At 43.0% G+C, this 18,405-nt stretch overlaps 1 protein-coding gene across 1 annotated transcript in view; it reads right to left on the bottom strand.

The window, feature by feature from the left end:
- Positions 1-18,405, bottom strand: part of ATXN3 (ataxin 3) — a 51,863-nt gene that overhangs the window by 31,894 nt on the left and 1,564 nt on the right. The window contains exons 2-6 of the mRNA XM_032179844.2: positions 8,719-8,883; positions 8,142-8,186; positions 5,791-5,876; positions 5,298-5,364; positions 367-454 (exon numbers count right to left, since the gene is read on the bottom strand). Coding sequence (XP_032035735.1) covers positions 367-454; positions 5,298-5,364; positions 5,791-5,876; positions 8,142-8,186; positions 8,719-8,883 — 451 coding nt within the window. The remainder of the gene's footprint in view (positions 1-366; positions 455-5,297; positions 5,365-5,790; positions 5,877-8,141; positions 8,187-8,718; positions 8,884-18,405) is intronic.

Here is an 18,405-nt window from a genome sequence, read left to right as displayed (position 1 = left end):
CCCAGCCCTTAGGGGCATGTATTTCAAAGAAACTGGAGTTTATAAGGAAGAAAAGTGGCCTAGAAGAGGCAAAGAAGAAAAATATCTATCCCTCCTCTCAGCCGTGTGACATGTGATGTATAAAAGAAAAAGCCATTACTTAGAAGGGCTGCAAAGAAAGCATCCTCAGAAGAAGGAGGGCCAGGTGTCGGTGACAACTCTAACTGAACAGCGTCACCCAAATCACAGCCTATCACACCACGTCAAAACTAAAGATTGTTTCACTGCCACTGCCAGAAAAACAGTTTTATCACACTGTCATCTAATGTGCCTATTTATTTAACTACTTCGAAAGATAACATTACAACATTTCCAGCCTTTACTTACCTTCCTGTTGTAATTGAGCCAAGAAAAGTGCAAGATATGTATCTGATATTAATTCTGGACCCGTCAAGAGAGAATTCAAGTTAAACCACTGGAAAAAAATTGTCAATATTTAAGTTAGTGTATATTATAGGTAATAAGGAAGTTTCACGTGTTAAGAATAGATACAACACATCAAAGCTTAGGAAGATTGTTTAAACTCTGGAAATATTTCAAGTTGAGCTCTTTGACTCAATAATATGATCTTAAAAACTACAAGAGAATACTGCAGATTTATCACTATTAAATACTTTTTTTTTTTTTTTTGAGAAGAGTCTCACTCTGTCACCCAGGCTGGAGTGCAGTGGCATGATCTCGGATCACTGCAACCTCTGCCTCCCAGGTTCAAGAGATTCTCCTGCCTCAGCCTCCCAAGTAGCTGGGACTACAGGCGTCCGCCACCACACCCAGCTAATTTTTGTATTTTTAGTTAGAGACAGCACATTTGCCACATTGGCCAGGCTGGTCTCAAACTCCTGACCTAAAATGATCTGCCTGCCTCGGCCTCCCAAAGTTCTGGGATTACAAACGTGAGCCACTGCACCCGGCCTCTGTTAAATATTCTTTTTTTTTTTTTTTTTTGAGACAGAGTCTTGCTCTGTCACCCAGGCTGGAGTGCAGTGGTGCGATCTCGGCTCACTGCAAGCTGCACCTCCCGGGTTCACGCCATCCTCCTGCCTCAGCCTCCCGAGTAGCTGGGACTACAGGTGCACACCGCCACACCCAGCTATTTTTTTGTATTTTTAGTAGAGACGCGGTTTCACCGCGTTAGCCAAGATGGTCTTGATCTCCTGACGTTGTGATCCACCCAACTCGGCCTCCCAAAGTGCTGGGATTACAGGCGTGAGCCACTGCGCCCGGCCCTGTTAAATACTTTTTTAAAAACAACAGTTTGCTTTAAACTATAAACATTAAACCCTCCCAAAAGAATAAAAATGGATAGTCAGTAGTTTAAATGTCTTTTTTTTTTTTTTTTTTTTGTATTTTTAGTAGAGACGGGGTTTCACTGTGGTCTCGATCTCCTGACCTCGTGATCCGCCCGCCTCGGCCTCCCAAAGTGCTGGGATTACAAGCGTGAGCCACTGCGCCCAGACTAAATGTCTTTATTAATAGCTATAATTAAATCTTTTTTCAAAGTATCAGTCCAATATAACTCCAATCATATCTATCATACTGATGGGAGGAAAAATGACAACTACACAAAGTTTTCCCATTACCGATAATTTTTGTCAAAAGATTCCAATTGTGAGAAAGTCAGAAGTTCCAGGAAGAGAATTTATAATTACCAACTCAGTTTTTAAAAATCACTAAATTAGCTGGGCATGCAGCTCATGCCTATAATCCGAGCACTTTGGGAGGCTAAGGTGGGAGGATTGCTTGAGCCCAGGAATTTGAGACCAGCCTGGGCAACATAGTGAGATCCTATCTCTATAATTTAAAAATATTTTTAAAAAGCACTATCATATATAACATATAAACACTTTTTTTTTAAAGAGATGCTCGGTCGGGCGCGGTGGCTCACGCTTGTAATCCCAGCACTTTGGGAGGCCGAGGAGGGCGGATCACGAGGTCAGAAGATCGAGACCACGGTGAAACCCCGTCTCTACTAAAAATACAAAAAAATTAGCCGGGCGTGGTGGCGGGCGCCTGTAGTCCCAGCTACTCAGAGAGGCTGAGGCAGGAGAATGGCGTGAACCCGGGAGGCAGAGCTTGCAGTGAGCCGAGATCACGCCACTGCACTCCAGCCTGGGTAACAGAGAGAGACTCCATCTCAAAAAAAAATAAAAATTAAAAAAAAATAAAGAGATGCTCATCTAGTCTGGAGTGCAGAGGTGCAATCATAGCTCACTGCAGCCTCGAATGCCTGGGCTTAAGTGATTCTCTCGCTTCATCCTCCCAAGCAGCTGGGACTACAGGTGTGCACCAAGATGCCTGACGAATTTTCTAATTTTTTTTGTAGAGATGGGGTCTCACACTATGTTGCCCAGGCTGGTCTCAAACTTCTGGCCTCAAGACATCCTCCCACCTCAGCCTCCCTACGTGCTGGAATTACAGGTGTTAGCCACTGCACTCGGCCCTAATTAACATCATTTATCACTACCATATAGTAATCCTAATTTAACCCACAAGATGCAAAAAGTTTCTAAAGTTACAATCAATATCATGATCAACTACTTTTCCTGGATTTTGACAATGTTAATACTTTTTCCAGCCTTCTTTTTCATTATACAGGAACCTCGAGAGACAGAAAGAGTCTCTAGTGAAAAATATAGTTTTAAACAAAAATATAAATTAGAACCAAAGAAAATAAACCAAAATTTGACATCTTCTGTATTTGTCAAAGATAACGTAATTCAAAATGTGAAAATTCAATTTTGAAGAACTAAATTTTTTTAAATCTCTCAAAACAATAAGATAGACATTTATTTGCAAATTAACACAACCTTAAAAATTCAGTGCTTACTTTATACAAAAAAAGTGAAACATACTGGATCATAATTTTTAAAAACACATAAATAAAACCCAGAGGTGAAATAATCTCAACAGTACGCTACCCTGGTTTTTACCTAGAGGTGATTCCCACTCGCATCAGCCTCTACTGCTGTAAGCTGCCTTTTTTTTTCTTTTTTTGGTAGAGACAAGGTGTCACTGTGTTGGGCCAGGATGGTCTCAAGCTCCTGGCCTCAGTGATCTCCCTGCCTCAGCCTCCCAAAGTGCTGGGATTACAGGTGTGAACCACTGCACCCAGCTAGCTTCCACTGTAAGCTTCTAGATTACACCCCTTAACTTGCTCTTGGCTCCTCAGGAAGAACTTTAAGAAAGAACCAACTTAGGGCTCGGCGTGGTGGCTCACGCCTGTAACCCCAGCACTTTGAGAGGCAGAGATGGATGGATCACCTGAGGTCAGGGGTTCAAGACCAGCCTGACCAACATGGTGAAAGCCCGTCTCTACTAACAATACAAAAATTAGCTGGGTGTGGTGGCGCGTGGCTGTAGTCCCAGCTATTAGGGAGGCTGAGACAAGAGAATTGCTTGAACCCAGGTGGTGGAGGTTGCAGTGAGCCAAGATCCCACCACTGCAATACAGCCTGGGCGATAGAGCAAGAATCCGTCTCAAAAAAAAAAAAAAGACAGAAAGAAAGAACCAACTTAGGATGAAGCTAAGTAAGTGACTTTTCCCAAATTTGATTTGGGTGCCTTAAAAGATAACAATAGGGTTTTTGTTTTTGAATTATCTCTTACAGATTTAATTCAATATATTTTCTTGCCTTATATCTTTTTTGGCTTTTATTTACATTTAAAAAAACAGCTTTATTGGGGTATAAGTGACATATAATAAACTGTACATATTTAAAGTGTATAATTTGAAACTTTTTTTTAAGACAGGATCTCCTGTCACCCAAGCTGGAGTGCAGTAGCACGATCATGATTCACTGCAGGCTTGACCTCTGGGCTCCCTCCTCAGCCTCCCTAGCACCTGGGACTACAGCCATGCATCACCATGACTAGCCAATTTTTTTTTTTTTTCATTTTTTTTTTAGAAATGGGGTCTTGTGCCATTGCCCAGGCTGGTCCTGAGCTCCTTGAGCTCAAGCAATCCTCCTGCCTTGGCCTCCAAAAGTGCTGGGATTATAGACATGGGCCACTGCATTTGGCCTCCGAAATGTTTTGACATTTGTATACTGTACTCCCACGAAACCATTACTACAACCAAGATAGTGAACACATTCATCACTGCCACGTTTTCCGTGCCTCTCTGTAACCCTCCCCTCTCACTCCTCCGTAGCCTTCTCGTCCCCAGGCAACCATTGGTCAATCTGTCTTCCATCACTACAGATGAATCTGCACTTTTCTAGACTTTTAATAAATGATACCACACAGCATGTAGTATTTTGTTTCTGGGTTATTCTTTCAGCATAATTATTTTGAGATTCATCCATATTGCTGCATGTATCACTAGTTTATTCTTTTTTACTGTCCTAGCTGGTTTTCAATAACCCTCTTTCAAAGATTCAAAATTCTAATAAAAAGGACGTTAGATGATTGTTTCTTAAAATAGCTTGCTCAAGACATATTTCATGTTTTATTTAAAAAATAGAAGTGATTTTCTGTAGACGTATGTATTACATGGCTTTTGGAATCATATGAATAATCTTACACTAAAGCAAACATAATTGAATGCTCTATTCATGCTTGACACTATTTCAGGCTTTGTGACAGCACTATGCTAAATACAAATCTATAAATGTAATAATTAACTGACAGAACATAGTCATCACATAAAAACCCACTTAAAAGTAACCACATTTGTATTATCTTTAATATAGAATTTTTCTTATGATATAGTTAAATTGCATATACTTGTCACAAATAAATTTATAAGGAAAACTGATATTATCTTTTAAAATGACCAATTTCTATCTATAAAGATAGATAAACCATGCCACACACACACACATTACTAGTCAGTTTCCTAATTTTAAAGTTAGCAATCCTTTTTTTTTTTAATTTTTAAATATTTTTTTTTCTTTTTATGTTTTATAAAACAGAGTCTTACTCTGTCACCCAGGCTGGGGTACAGTGACACAATCATAGTTCATTGCAGCCTCAAACTCCTGAGCTCAAGTGATCCTCCTGCCTCAGCCTTCCAAGTAAGCTGGAATTAACAGATGTGAGCCACCATTCCTGGCTCTTTTTTTTTTTTTTTTTTTTTAAGAGACAGGACCTCCTTTTGTTGCCCAGGCTGGTCTCAAACTCCTGGCTTCAAGTGATCCCCCCCTCAGCCTCCCAAACTGTTGGGATTACAGGCATGAACCACCACACCTGGCCCACATTTTAGTTTTAAATGGGGTACAATATAAGAAAAAAAGACAAGGAAGGGTAAGAAATGTTACCTGTTTTCCTAATTTTCTAACTGTAAACCAGTGTTCCTTATAATTGCATATAAATGATCTTTCATTTCTAAAAAAGAAAACACACAATATTAACTTGAAATACTGAATTCATATTTATGTTGTCTACTGGCAAATGGTATATAAAATTTGTGATAATTTAAGATTATATTTACAGTTAAGTGTCACTGATGTTTTTAAAAGATCACACAACCATATGAACGTCTCTGCAGCAGCTTAGTGATGCCGTGCCAAAAGATGGCCTCACCCACCACTTATGGGTCAGCTCTGTGCTGCCACAGACACTGGGGTACCAGGAAGGCTACACAGCAGATGCTCATGGACATCACAAAGGTGAAATAGGAAAGTCTGAGTGAATGAAACAGGGAACATCAAAATAAAAGTATTCAAAATATATTTCTCTTCTTTAAGAAATTACAACTTTAAAAATCAAATTTGGGAAAAGAAATGTATGAAATGCAAAACAAAATCTTACATAGGATCGATCCTGAGCCTCTGATACTCTGGACTGTTGAACAGGATTAGTTCTAAACCCCAAACTTTCAAGGCATTGCTTATAACCTGTTAAGAAAAATAGCAACTTTTCATAAGCTAAACCACTCCATTCCAAATTTAGGAAGTGTAGCTATGTTAGTTGTGTACTTCATATATAAATTTCTCTAGAAGACCATAGGTTGTTTTTTTTTTTTTTTTTTTTTTGACGGAGTCTTGCTCTGTCGCCCAGGCTGGAGTACAGTGGCATGATCTCGGCTCGCTGCAACCTCCGCCTCCCAGGTTTAAGCGATTCTCCTACCTCAGGCTCCTGAGTAGCTGGGATTACCAGCACACGCCACCATACCCAGCTATTTTTGTATTTTTAGTAGAGACAGGGTTTCACCTTGTTGGCCAGGCTGGTCTCAATCTCCTGACCTTGTGATCTACCCGCCTTGACCTCCCAAAGTACTGGGATTACAGGCATGAGCCACCACGCCCAGCCGGCTATAGGTTTTAAAAAGTGTGTGTGTATAGATATATCACTAAATCCATAAAAAAATACACATATATATTAGAAGAGTGCTTTTCATACCAGGTCTCTGAGATGTTCCAGAAAACCACACAATTCCTAAATAAAACTGCCTCAAAAATGCAGATATGTATTCTACCCATAAGTGCTATTCTTAAAACTAGTCTACTATATACATCTGATAATTTGGCTGCTGTGGGTGCTACTTTAGAAAAATTATTCAACTTACTACCTGCAATGTCAGAAATCATGTCCATCAAAATAAGTTCTCCCTGGGCATTTAAACTGAAGGTTCCATAGATGTCAGACTTCTAGGGTCATGGGCTTGCCACTTGTAGAAAAAACAAAATGCAAACCTGTTTATTTCAATCTGTCTGACAAAAAAAGGGAAATTTCTGAAAATTCACTATCTGCCCTCCAAGGTAGCCAACAAAGAAGCAAGTGAGCCAGGTACCAGCGAAGACAGAAAGTGAGAGCAAGGTAGTGGGCACACATGAACAGGCACCAAGAGCAGCAAGGCACAAATAGGAAACGCCAAGTGCTGGGCCTACTCTGACCTCTGATTCCAGCCCTGTAGTAGCCATTACCTGTTAGCAGTGGCACGGTAAAGCACTAGATGGAAATGCTGGTGGATGAGGAGTCCAGGAGGGCAGTACAAGGGAAATATAAACAAAGATATCTGCAGAGATAGGTCACTCAGGAGAGGTTCTGAAAGAACTCTGGATACAACTCACAGTGTTAGAAAAAGAATGAAAGACCCACAGATAAAAGAATCTTGCAAGTACATATATATATATAACCACCAAAGAATTCAGAGAGCTATACATTAAAAAAATAATAATAATCAAAAGCCACAAACCATAATAAGGAAATCCAATCTGGTAGGCTGATTTAAAAGGATGGTGGCAAGGTATTGCATTTTCTCAAATGTACCCAACAGACGGTAAGTTTGAGACACTGTGACTTATTAGAATTAAGGATGTTTTTTTCTTTGAGATGGAGTCTCGCTGTCACCAGGCTAGAGTGCAGTGGCATGATCTTGGCTCACTGCAACCTCCGACTCCCCGGTTCAAGCGATTCTCCTGCCTCAGCCTCCTGAGTAGCTGGGATTACAGGCACGCGTCACCACGTCCAGCTAATTTTTGTATTTTTAGTAGAGACAGGGTTTCACCATGTTAGCCAGGATGGTCTCAATCTCCTGACCTCATGATCTGCCCACCTCGGCCTCCCAAAGTGCTGGGATTACAGGTGTGAGCCACCGCACCCGGACAGAATTAAGGTTATTATTAGCATCCAGATGCAAATTAAATAATCTTTCTCAAGAAGGAATTTTTAAATGCCCCACTCTAATATGAAGATTCTACAATCCTTTCATGTTTATCTATATAAAAATCTAGTACTCTAGTTGGCCAGGCACAGTGGCTCACACCTGTAATCCCAGCACTTTGGGAGGCTGAGGTCAGGAGCTCGAGACCAGCCTGGCCAACGTGGTGAAACCCCCCCATCTCTACTAAAAATACAAATATTAACTGGTGTGGTGGCGGGTGCCTGTAATCCCAGCTACTTGGGAGGCTGAGGCAGGAGGATCGCTTGAACCCAGGAGGCAGAGGCTACAGTGAGCCAAGATCGCACCACTGCACTCCAGCCTAGGTGACAGAGCGAGACTCTGTCTCAAGAAAAAAAAAATCTAGTACTATAGAGTATAATCTTATACTCTGTAGACAGAAGAACTTCCGAGGGTCGCCTTGTTAGTGACTATTGAAAGGCTGTGAAACGGTGCCTGGGATGTAAGCAACACATAGTACATGCTTGTGACTACTTACCTGAATAGAGAAAAAACCACTGTCATCCATATTTCCAGAGGGCTGCTGTTAATTTTGACAGGTAGTTGAAGCAAGGGTGGGGGTTGGGAAAGAAGGACACAAACTGTCATTAGCATGCATATTTAAAACAACATCTTGTGCATTCCCATTTCCAAAGTTAACAGCACAGTTATAATTCACCAGTCAGATCCCTATAGGAAGAATGGCCCATCCTTTTCTAAATAGTATCCACATTTTTAAAAGAAATGTAAGCCGGGTGTGGTGGCTCACACCTACAATCCCAGCACTTTGGGAGGCCGAGACAGGTGGATCATAAAGTCAGGAGTTCGAGGCCAACCTGACCAACATGGTGAAACCCCATCTCTAACAAAGATACAAAAAATTAGCCGGGCATAGTGGCGTGTGCCTGTAATCCCAGCTACTTGGGAGGCTGAGACAGGAGAATCGCTTGAACCCGGGAGGCGGAGGTTGCAGTGAGCCAAGATCGCGCCATTGCACTCCAGCATGGGCGACAGGGCAAGACTCCATCTCAAAAAAAAAAAAGAAATGTGAGACTTAGTGAGTTTAAAATCAGTACCTGTAAAAACGTGCGATAATCTTCACTAGTAACTCCTCCTTCTGCCATTCTCATCCTCTCCTCCTCATCCAGCTGATGTGCAATTGAGGATAATTCCACAGGGCTAAAATATTCTCCTTGCAATAAGTTATTCAGGCAATGTTGAGCACAAAGTGAGCCTTCTTGCTAATATTTCCAAAAGAAAAAATTAAAATGTGACTTGTTAAACAGAATTGTATAGTATTTTCTCCTAAATAATATATATATATATATATTTTTTTTGAGACGGAGTCTCACTCTGTTGCCCAGGCCGGAGTGCAGTGACGCAATCTTGGCTCACTGCAAGCTCCGCCTCCCAGGTTCACGCCATTCTCCTGCCTCAGCCTCCCAAGTAGCTGGGACTACAGGTGCCCGCCACCACGCCCGGCTAATTTTTTGTATTTTTAGTAGAGACGGGGTTTCACCGTGTTAGCCAGGATGGTCTCGATCTCCTGACCTCGTGATCCGCCCGCCTCAGCCTCCCAAAGTGCTGGGATTACAGGCGTGAGCCACCACGCCTGGCTCCCCTAAATAATTTAATCATTAATTTTTTTTTTTTTTTTTTTTTGAGACAGAGTCTTGCTCTGTTGTCCAGGCTGGAGTGCAGTGGAGCAATCTCAGCTCACCACAACCTCCGCCTCCTGGGTTCAAGTGATTCTCCTGCCTCAGCCTCCCAAGTAGCTGGGACTACAGGCATGCACCACCATGCTTGGCTAATTTTTGTATTTTTAGTATATACAGGGTTTCACTATGTTAGCCAGGCTGGTCTCAAACTCCTGACCTTGTGATCTGCCTGCCTCGGCCTCCCAAAGTGCTGGGATTACAGGTGTGAGCCACCGCACCTGGCCAACTTTTTTTTTTTTTTTGAGATGGAGTCTCACTCTGTCACCCAGGCTGGAGTGCAGTGGCATGATCTTGGCTCACTGCAAGCTCTGCCTCCTGAGTTCACGCCATTCTCCTGCCTCAGCCTACCAAGTAGCTGGGACTACAGGCGCCCACCGCCATGCCCGGCTAATTTTTTGTATTTTTAGTAGCCATAGGGTTTCACCATGTTAGCCAGGATGGTCTCGATCTCCTGATCTCGTGATCTGCCCACCTTGGCCTCCCTAAGTGCTGGGATTACAGGCATGAGCCACCCTGCCCGGCCCCAACTATGTTTTAACATAGTTGAACTGAACTTTCAGCTTTAGATAAGTATAATTAACATAGGTACATGCATTTTCATTTGTTAACATTTATTTTACAAATCTACCATTAATGAAACTATAATTACATGATCAAAAATTTAAGATTTTAAACATTATCATCTATCAAATGCATCAAATCTCATATTTTACTAAAAACTACTGTATAAAACATTTAGTTTCCCTCATTTTCAGTACCTAAAATAAGTTCATTCTTGGAGATTCTACAGTAAATTACTAATGGCGAAAGGAAATTTTAGTCCCTAGAACAGTTATTTATTTATTTAAAGAAAGAGATCTCACTATGTTGCCCAGGCTGGACTTGAACTCCAGGGCTCAAGGGATCTTCCTGCCTCAGCCTCCCAAGCAGCTAGGACTACAGAAACATGCCACTGTGCCCAGCTCCCTAGAACATTTATACTTTTAACATGATAATGCCAGTCAAGCATGATGGCTCACACCTGTAATCCCAGCAGTTTGGGAGGCCGAGGCGGGTGGACTGCTTGAGGCCGCGAGTTTGAGACCAGCCTGACCAATATGGCGAAATCTCGTCTCTACTAAAAATACAAAAATTAGCCAGCGTGGTGGTCTGTACCTGTAGTACTAGCTAATCAGGACACTGAGGCATGAGAATCGCTTGAACCCGGGAAGTAGAGCCTGCAGTGAGCCAAGACGACCATGCCACTGCCACTCCAGCCTGGGTGACAGAGCAAGACTCTATCTCCATAAATAAAAATAAAAAATCTCCACACAATCTAAATGCTTTTTGATAGAATTTCAAATCTTAATTAATACAGGTGAGAAAAATTCTGTTCCATGTTAAAACTTGCAGTTACAGAGCTGAAGTTCTCTTCATGGAACTCTGCAGATAATGTACACACAGTGTAAAGCAATGAGCAGAACTGTCCCAAACGACCCTAGAGCTCACTCCTGGACAAGCCAGCAAGAGGGATTGCACCCAAGCTCAGCTCCCATGGGATGACAGGCTTCCTCCTCATGGGAGGTAGGTACAGCTTCCCATGGGTTCAGGGCCTTCAGGTGCTGGGCAGTTTCTCACACAACTGGCAACCTGAATCCAAGTCCAGGGTGCCTGGTACTAAGTAGCCTGCATGTGACCCTCCTCCCCACAACAGTGTAGCCTTCCCATGCTACCTGATAAGAAGAGAGAATCACAGATGGATGGATCCCTCCCTGTGAACACAGACACCAGGTTTGCCCCTCCCTGAATTGACGGCAGATGAGAGAACATTTCCTTCTCCTGCTAACCTTGGCCCTCCAAGTTCTCTCTTTCCCCAATAAGGTCTATTCCTTAACCCAACCTATCTGACATCATGCAATTTGTCCTGAGCTATGTCACACAGTAGACTCTAAAGAGAACCACCTTGCAAGATGGATATTTTTCCTGATGAATCAATTTTCTAGGAACAAAATTCAGTTGGTGAAAAAAATATGGGTTATATGTGTATAATGGAATAGGAAGACAGCATTGAGACAGCCTCAGTCTGAGATAAGCTTATCTTCAACTTTTCGTAAGGAATAAGTAGCTTGGAGCTAGAGAGAACACCATTCCCCAAGTCTTCTCATGAGAATAGACTTCTTGTTTCCACTTCTTTCTCCTCCTTCTATATTTCTACTACCAGAGTGCAACTCTTACTGAATAATATGCACATTGAAGGGATATACAGATGTTCTACTTATATCCTTTTGAAAACTCGCCAAGGCTGGCTGCGGTGGCTCATGCCTGTAATCCCAGCATTTTGGGAGGCCAAGGCAGGAGGATTACTTGAGCCCAGAAGTTTGAAACCGGCCTGGAGAACATGGTGAAACCCCATTTCTACAAAAAATAAAAAATTAATTGAGCATGGTGGTGCGTGCTTGTAGTCCAGCTTCTTGGGAGGCTGAGAAAGGAGGATAACTTGAGCCCCAAAAAGGTCGAGGCTACAGTAAGCTGAGGTTGCACCACTGCACTCCAGTGTGGGTGACAAGGCAAGACCAAGAAAGACAGAAAGACAAGAAAGAAAGACAAGAAAGAAAGAAAGAAAGAAAGAAAGAAAGAAAGAAAGAAAGAAAGAAAGGAAAGAAAGAGAAAGAAAGAAAAGAAAGAAAAAGAAAAGAAAAGAAAAGAAAAAGAAAGAAAGAAAGAAAGAAAGAAAGAAAGAAAGAAAGAAAGGAAGGAAGGAAGGAAGGAGGGAAAGAAAGAGGCCGGGCGCGGTGGCTCACGCTTGTAATCCCAGCACTTTGGGAGGCCGAGGTGGGTGGATCACGAGGTCAGGAGATCGAGACCACGGTGAAACCCCGTCTCTACTAAAAATACAAAAAAAAAATTAGCCGGGCATGGTGGCGGGCACCTGTAGTCCCAGCTACTCGGAGAGGCTGAGGCAGAAGAATGGCGTGAACCCGGGAGGCGGAGCCTGCAGTGAGCCGAGATTGCGCCACTGCACTCCAGCCTGGGTGACAGAGCGAGACTCCCTCCGTCTCAAAAAAAAGAAAGAAAGAAAGAAAGGAGGACAGGACAGGACAGGACAGAAGGACAGAAAGAAAAAGGAAGAAAGAAAGAGAAAGAAAAGAAAAATAGGCCAGACAAACAAGCACTTCACAAGACAGCCAAATGGCTATAAAGAACACAAAAGAGATACTCAACTTCATTTGTCATCAGGGAAATGTAAATTAAAACCACAATGTGTTATTACACAGACTCTAAAATGGCTAAAATGTTGGAGATTAGAGATACAAAAACTGTTGTATATTACTGATGAGAGGATAAATTGGTATAACCAATAATAACTAATAATTACGTAATGCATCTACTAAAGCTTAATATATACATCTCCTATGATCTAGCAATTCCATCACTAGGTACATAATGTAAACAACAGAAATGCAAACACACATTCATCAAAAGATATGTATAAGAATGTTCACGGCCGGGCGCAGTGGCTCACGCTTGTAATCCCAGCACTTTGGGAGGCCGAGGCGGGCGGATCACGAGGTCAGGAGATCGAGACCACGGTGAAACCCCGTCTCTACCAAAAATACAAAAAATTAGCCGGGCGTGGTGGCGGGCGCCTGTAGTCCCAGCTACTCGGAGAGGCTGAGGCAGGAGAATGGCGTGAACCCGGGAGGCGGAGGTTGCAGTGAGCCGAGATCGCGCCACTGCACTCCAGCCTGGGCGACAGAGCAAGACTCCGTCTCAAAAAAAAAAAAAAAAAAGAATGTTCACAAAAGCAGTATTTTTGTGCTACAAATAGCATTACTATTTGTAGTAATACAAAATAGCATTACAGATAGCATTACTATTTGTAATGGACCCCAAACTGGAAACAACCCAAATGGATAGCTGGGATCACAGCAGAATGGAAATTGTGTTTACTCACAAAAGAATATTACATAACAATGAGGATGAATTAACTACAACTACCTGGAACAGTATAGATAAATCTCTCAAACAATGCTAAACTAAAGAGAACAGAATCAAAAGGGTATATACACTGTACGATTCCAGTCACAAAAGCTCAAAACCAGGCAAAACTCATTTATGATGTCAGAATTCAGCATAGTGGTTATTTTTGGTGGGAGTGCAGTGGAGAGAGAGTACCTAGAAAAGGCAATAAATGGGAGGTTACAGGATGCAGGTAAATCTTCTGTTACTTGCTGTTTACACATGTTCACTTTGTGAGAATTCGCTGAGCTGTACTCTTAATGATTTGTGTGCTCCTCTCTGTATTGTATCTAATTTTTTAAAAATTCAAACAGTGGGGCCGGGCACGGTGGCTCACGCCTGTAATCCCAGCACTTTGGGAGGCCGAGGTGGGCGGATCATGAGGTCAGGAGATCGAGACCATCCTGGCTAACATGGTGAAACCCCGTCTCTACTAAAAATACAAAAAATTAGCCAGGCGTGGTGGCGGGTACCTGTAGTCCCAGCTACTTGGGAGGCTGAGGCAGAAGAATGGCGTGAACCCAGGAGGCGGAGCTTGCAGTGAGCCGAGATCCCGCCACTGCACTCCGGCCTGGGCAACAGAGCGAGACTCTGTCTCAAAAAAAAAAAAAAAAAAAATTCAAACAGTAAGAAAAAAGCCTTTGCTAACACAAATTTCCTGTCCTGCTGTCAGTTTGGAGTTTACAAACTATGGTCACCATACTTAATACCATATACAGCAATAGTGACATCCAAATATTTGATTAAAATTCTCTCTATAAAAAATAGCTTTAAATTATGAAAAATAAGTACTTGAAATCAAACTTCATCAAAGAAAAACTGTATTGCTACAGGAAATATCAAGTTCTGTACTTCTAATATGATTTAATGGAAGGAAAGGACAAACTGTTCAGTACAAATTTAAAAATCACTTAAGGCTAGGCACAGTGGTTCATACTGTCATCTCAACTGTTTGAGAGGCTGAGGTGGGAGGATCACTTGAGCCCAGGAGTTCAAGGCTACACGGAGCTAAGATTGTGCCACTGTATTCTGGCCCAGGTGACAGAGCAACATCATGTCTCTCAAAAAGAAACAAAATAAATAAAAATAAAAACAAAAATAAACATAACAAGTCATAGAACAGATCAAATTCCACATGGACCAAAAGAATTGTACAATGACAATGAGCCCACCTAAGATTATGCATTTTCCTGCCTTGCCCCTATCTCAGACTATCCCCAGCCACCCCTCTCGTCAAGCTTTAATCAAAGCAGAAGTTCACTTTGCCATAATCAAAGTTCAGCGGTATTGAAATCTCATGATTTGGCTGGGCATGGTGGCTCATGGCTGTAATCCCAGCACTTTGGGAGGCCAAGGCAGGTGGATCACTTGAGATCAGGAGTTTGAGACCAGCCTGGCCAACATGGTGAAACCCCGCCTCTACTAAAAATACAAAAATTAGCCAGGTGTGGTGGCAGGCACCTGCAGTCCCAGGTACTCAGGAGGCTAAGGCAGGAGAACCACCTGAACCCAGGAGGCGGAGGTTGCAGTGAGCTGAGATTGCACCACTGCACTCCAGCCTGGGTGACAAAGCGAGACTCTGTCTCAAAAAATAAAAAATAGGCCAGGTGTGGTAGCTCACACTTGTAATCCCAGCACTTTGGGAGGCTGAGGCAGGTGGATCACGAGGTCAAGAGATCGAGACCATCCTGGCCAACATGGTGAAACCTCGTCTCTACTAAATATACAAAAATTAGCTGGGCATGGTGGCACACGCCTATAGTCCCAGCTACTCGGGAGGCTGAGGCAGGCGAATCTCTTGAACTCAGGAGACGGAGGTTGCAGTGAGCTGAGTTCGCGCCACTGCACTCCAGCCTGGTGACAAAGCGAGACTGAAGAAAGTTCGTGCCACTACACTCCAGCCTGGTGACAGAGCAAGACTCCGAAGAAAGAAAGAAAGGAGGAAAGGAAGAAAGGAGGGAGGGAGGGAGGGAATAAATAAATTAAAAATTAAAAATAAAAGAAATCCTACGATTTTAGGCCCAGACTTCATTGTGTTGGGCTCAGAGAATTAGCAAACTGCAGTTCTACAAAGATAATTTATAAAACCACAAAAGAGAACTGCTACCAAATCATTTACCCCCAACCTCCCCAGGTTTTCAAGACCAACCTGAAACTAGTTCAAATTACCGCAGACACTACTAACTACAACACAAATCAGGTATAAACCTAAGGTGCTCTCAGGAATGGGCTATCTGGGGACAAGCTGTCAATCTAGCAGCATTTCTCACCTCCTCTTAGTGCTCTCCGAGCCCTTACTATGAGGTTCAGCAAACACAAGCATCTGAGTAACGGCAAGGGCCAGTACTTCTACAGCACTATCTGCCAGGGAGCCTTCTCTACACTCTAACTCTCAGGTTATGTCTATGTTATTATCCCCACACTACAAAGGAGGAAACTAGAGGACAGGGATACTAAGTAACTTGCTCAGGATCACACAGGTAGTAAAAGGCATAGCTGAGACTCAAACCCAGGCAGAGGTTTCACAATCTGTGCTATTAGCACTTCAAGTCATTTATACAGAATTTGGCTTCTCCTAAAGCTCAAATGTCCTAAAGGTGGCTAAAATCCAGCAATCACAAAAGGGCACAATGAATGCCACAGAGTCAATGCTCAGCATCTTTTCAATATTTTCAATAATTTTATGTACAACCCCAGCAAGTTTAGATATTATTCCCAGTTTGCATTACATTAAAAGCACCAATACAAATGGCACAGTGACTGCACCAAGACACATCAGCAAGAGAAATGATTTATTTTATTTATTTTTTTTTTTTTTGAGACGGAGTCTTTCTCCGTCCCCCAGGCTGGAGTGCAGTGACGCGATCTCGGCTCACTGCAAGCTCTGCCTCCCGGGTTCACACCATTCTCCTGCCTCAGCCTCCCGAGTAGCTGGGACTACAGGCGCCCGCCAACACGCCCGGCTAATTTTTTGTATTTTTAGTAGAGATGGGGTTTCACCGTGTTAGCCAGGATGGTCTCGATCTCCTGACCTCGTGATCCGCCTGCCTTGGCCTCCCAAAGTGCTGGGATTACAGGCTTGAGCCACCGCGCCCGGCCAAGAAATGATTTAAAAAAAAAAAGAAAACAAGCACCAGAACTAAAACAAACAACAACAAAAATCTAGTAGTTACTGGTCACAGAGTTAGTACAAAGGTTTAAGTTAGGGGTTGGCAAACTCTAGCCCATGGGCCAAATTCAACCTGCCCCAGTAGCTAACAATGCACTTTACATTTTTACATGGTTGGGAAAAATATGCACAAATAAGAATGTGGGACAGGGACTGCTGGCCTGCAAAGCCTTAAAATATTTACGGAAAAGTTGTTTACTTTAGATAAACAGCACCATATATATCTCAGAAACTCAAAGCCCTCTCTTTATCCATTCAAATATATACATTTTTTTCTTTTGAGACAGGATCTTGCTCTGTCCCCTAGGCTGGAGTGCAGTGGTGCGATCATGGCTCACTACAGCCTCGACCTCCCAGACTCATGCAATCCTCCCACCTCGGCCTCCCAAGCCTACAGGCATGTGCTAACACGCCCAGCTAATTTTGTTCATTCTTTGTAGAGACAGGTCTCACCATGCCTGGCCCCATTCAAGTATTTATTGAGTACTTACTCTGTGCCAGGCCCTATCTCAGGCACTGCAGATTTATCAGTGAGAAACTGTTTTTACATTCTAACTTAATAAAGGGTACTCAAAGTGACAATTCAGAAAGAGGAAACGAAGGTTCCAAGAGGAAATGGTTGCAAGGCCCTTTGTAGGCAGATATTCCTACCTACACAGCTTTTTTAGGGCCAAAGTTGGTTCTCTGGCTCTCCAAACCCAGGACCTAGCAAGGGTTAAAGGTATATTGCAGAGCGGAAGGCAGTGAACTGAAAAATGGCACAGTAAGCCCAAACATTCCCAGAATGGACTGTATAGGAGATTAACAATGGGCCATATGGTTATAGGTGCATACTCTTGAGGACGCCCAAAAAATTAAATTGTTGAATCTTCACGTGCTATGTACATACAAGTTGATGATAATGGTAAATGTATTCCTGAAGTATCTATAGGCCTATACACACGCTGATAATTAAGAGGGACTCTTTTTTTCTTTTCTTTTTTGTGAGACGGAGTCTCGCTCTGTTGCCCAGGCTAGAGTGCAGTGGCGCAGTCTCGGCTCACTGCCACCTCTGCCTCTCGGGTTCAAGCAATTCTCCTGCCTCAGCCTCCCCCTCCCGAGTACCTGGGATTACAGGCGCCTGCCACCCCACCTAGCTAATTTTTTGTATTTTTAGTAGAGACGGGGTTTCACCATGTTGGCCAGGCTGGTCTCAAACTACTGACCTCGTGATCCGCCCGCCTGGGCCTCCCAAAGCACTGGCGTGAGCCACTGCACCTGGACTAAGAGGGATTTCTTTCGGGTAAGTAGATTTTCACTAGGCTAGCACCCAGCTTTTTTTGATCCCATGGGTCAGCAGAAATGTGTCCCAACTAGGTAACAATCAACATTGTTAAAAATCTTGTCTAATTCTCAGGAAGCAGTGTGGAACATGTTTAAGGCCTTCCATGTTCAAATGCGGTCCCACACCAAAGCCTCTGAAAATTAATAACAAAAATATGGCCGGGTGCGGTGGCTCACGCCTGTAATCCCAGCACTTTGGGACGCCAAGGCGGGCGGACCAACTGAGGTCAGGAGTTGGAGACCAGCCTGGCCAACATGGTGAAACCCTGTCTCTACTAAAAATACAAAAATTAGCTGGGCGTGGTGGCGGGCGCCTGTAATCTCAGCTACTGGGGAGACTGAGGCAGGAGAATCGCTTGAACGGGGAGGCGGAGGTTGCAGTTGAGCCATGATCGCGCCATTGCACTCCAACCTGGGTGACAAGAGCCAAACTCTATCTCAAAAAAAAAAAATTTAGAAAAAAGTACATGTGTATTTTTCACCCACTCTACTCAGCCAAGCAACCAAATCTCTATTGTCTATGATTTACAAGTCATGTCAATCAAGTCAAAAAA

This window comes from Hylobates moloch, unplaced genomic scaffold, assembly GCF_009828535.3.
Source record: "Hylobates moloch isolate HMO894 unplaced genomic scaffold, HMol_V3 SCAFFOLD_16, whole genome shotgun sequence".
NCBI lineage: Eukaryota > Metazoa > Chordata > Mammalia > Primates > Hylobatidae > Hylobates > Hylobates moloch.
The sequence above is the reverse complement of the archived record's forward strand: the minus strand, read 5'-3'. Positions and strand labels throughout refer to the sequence as shown.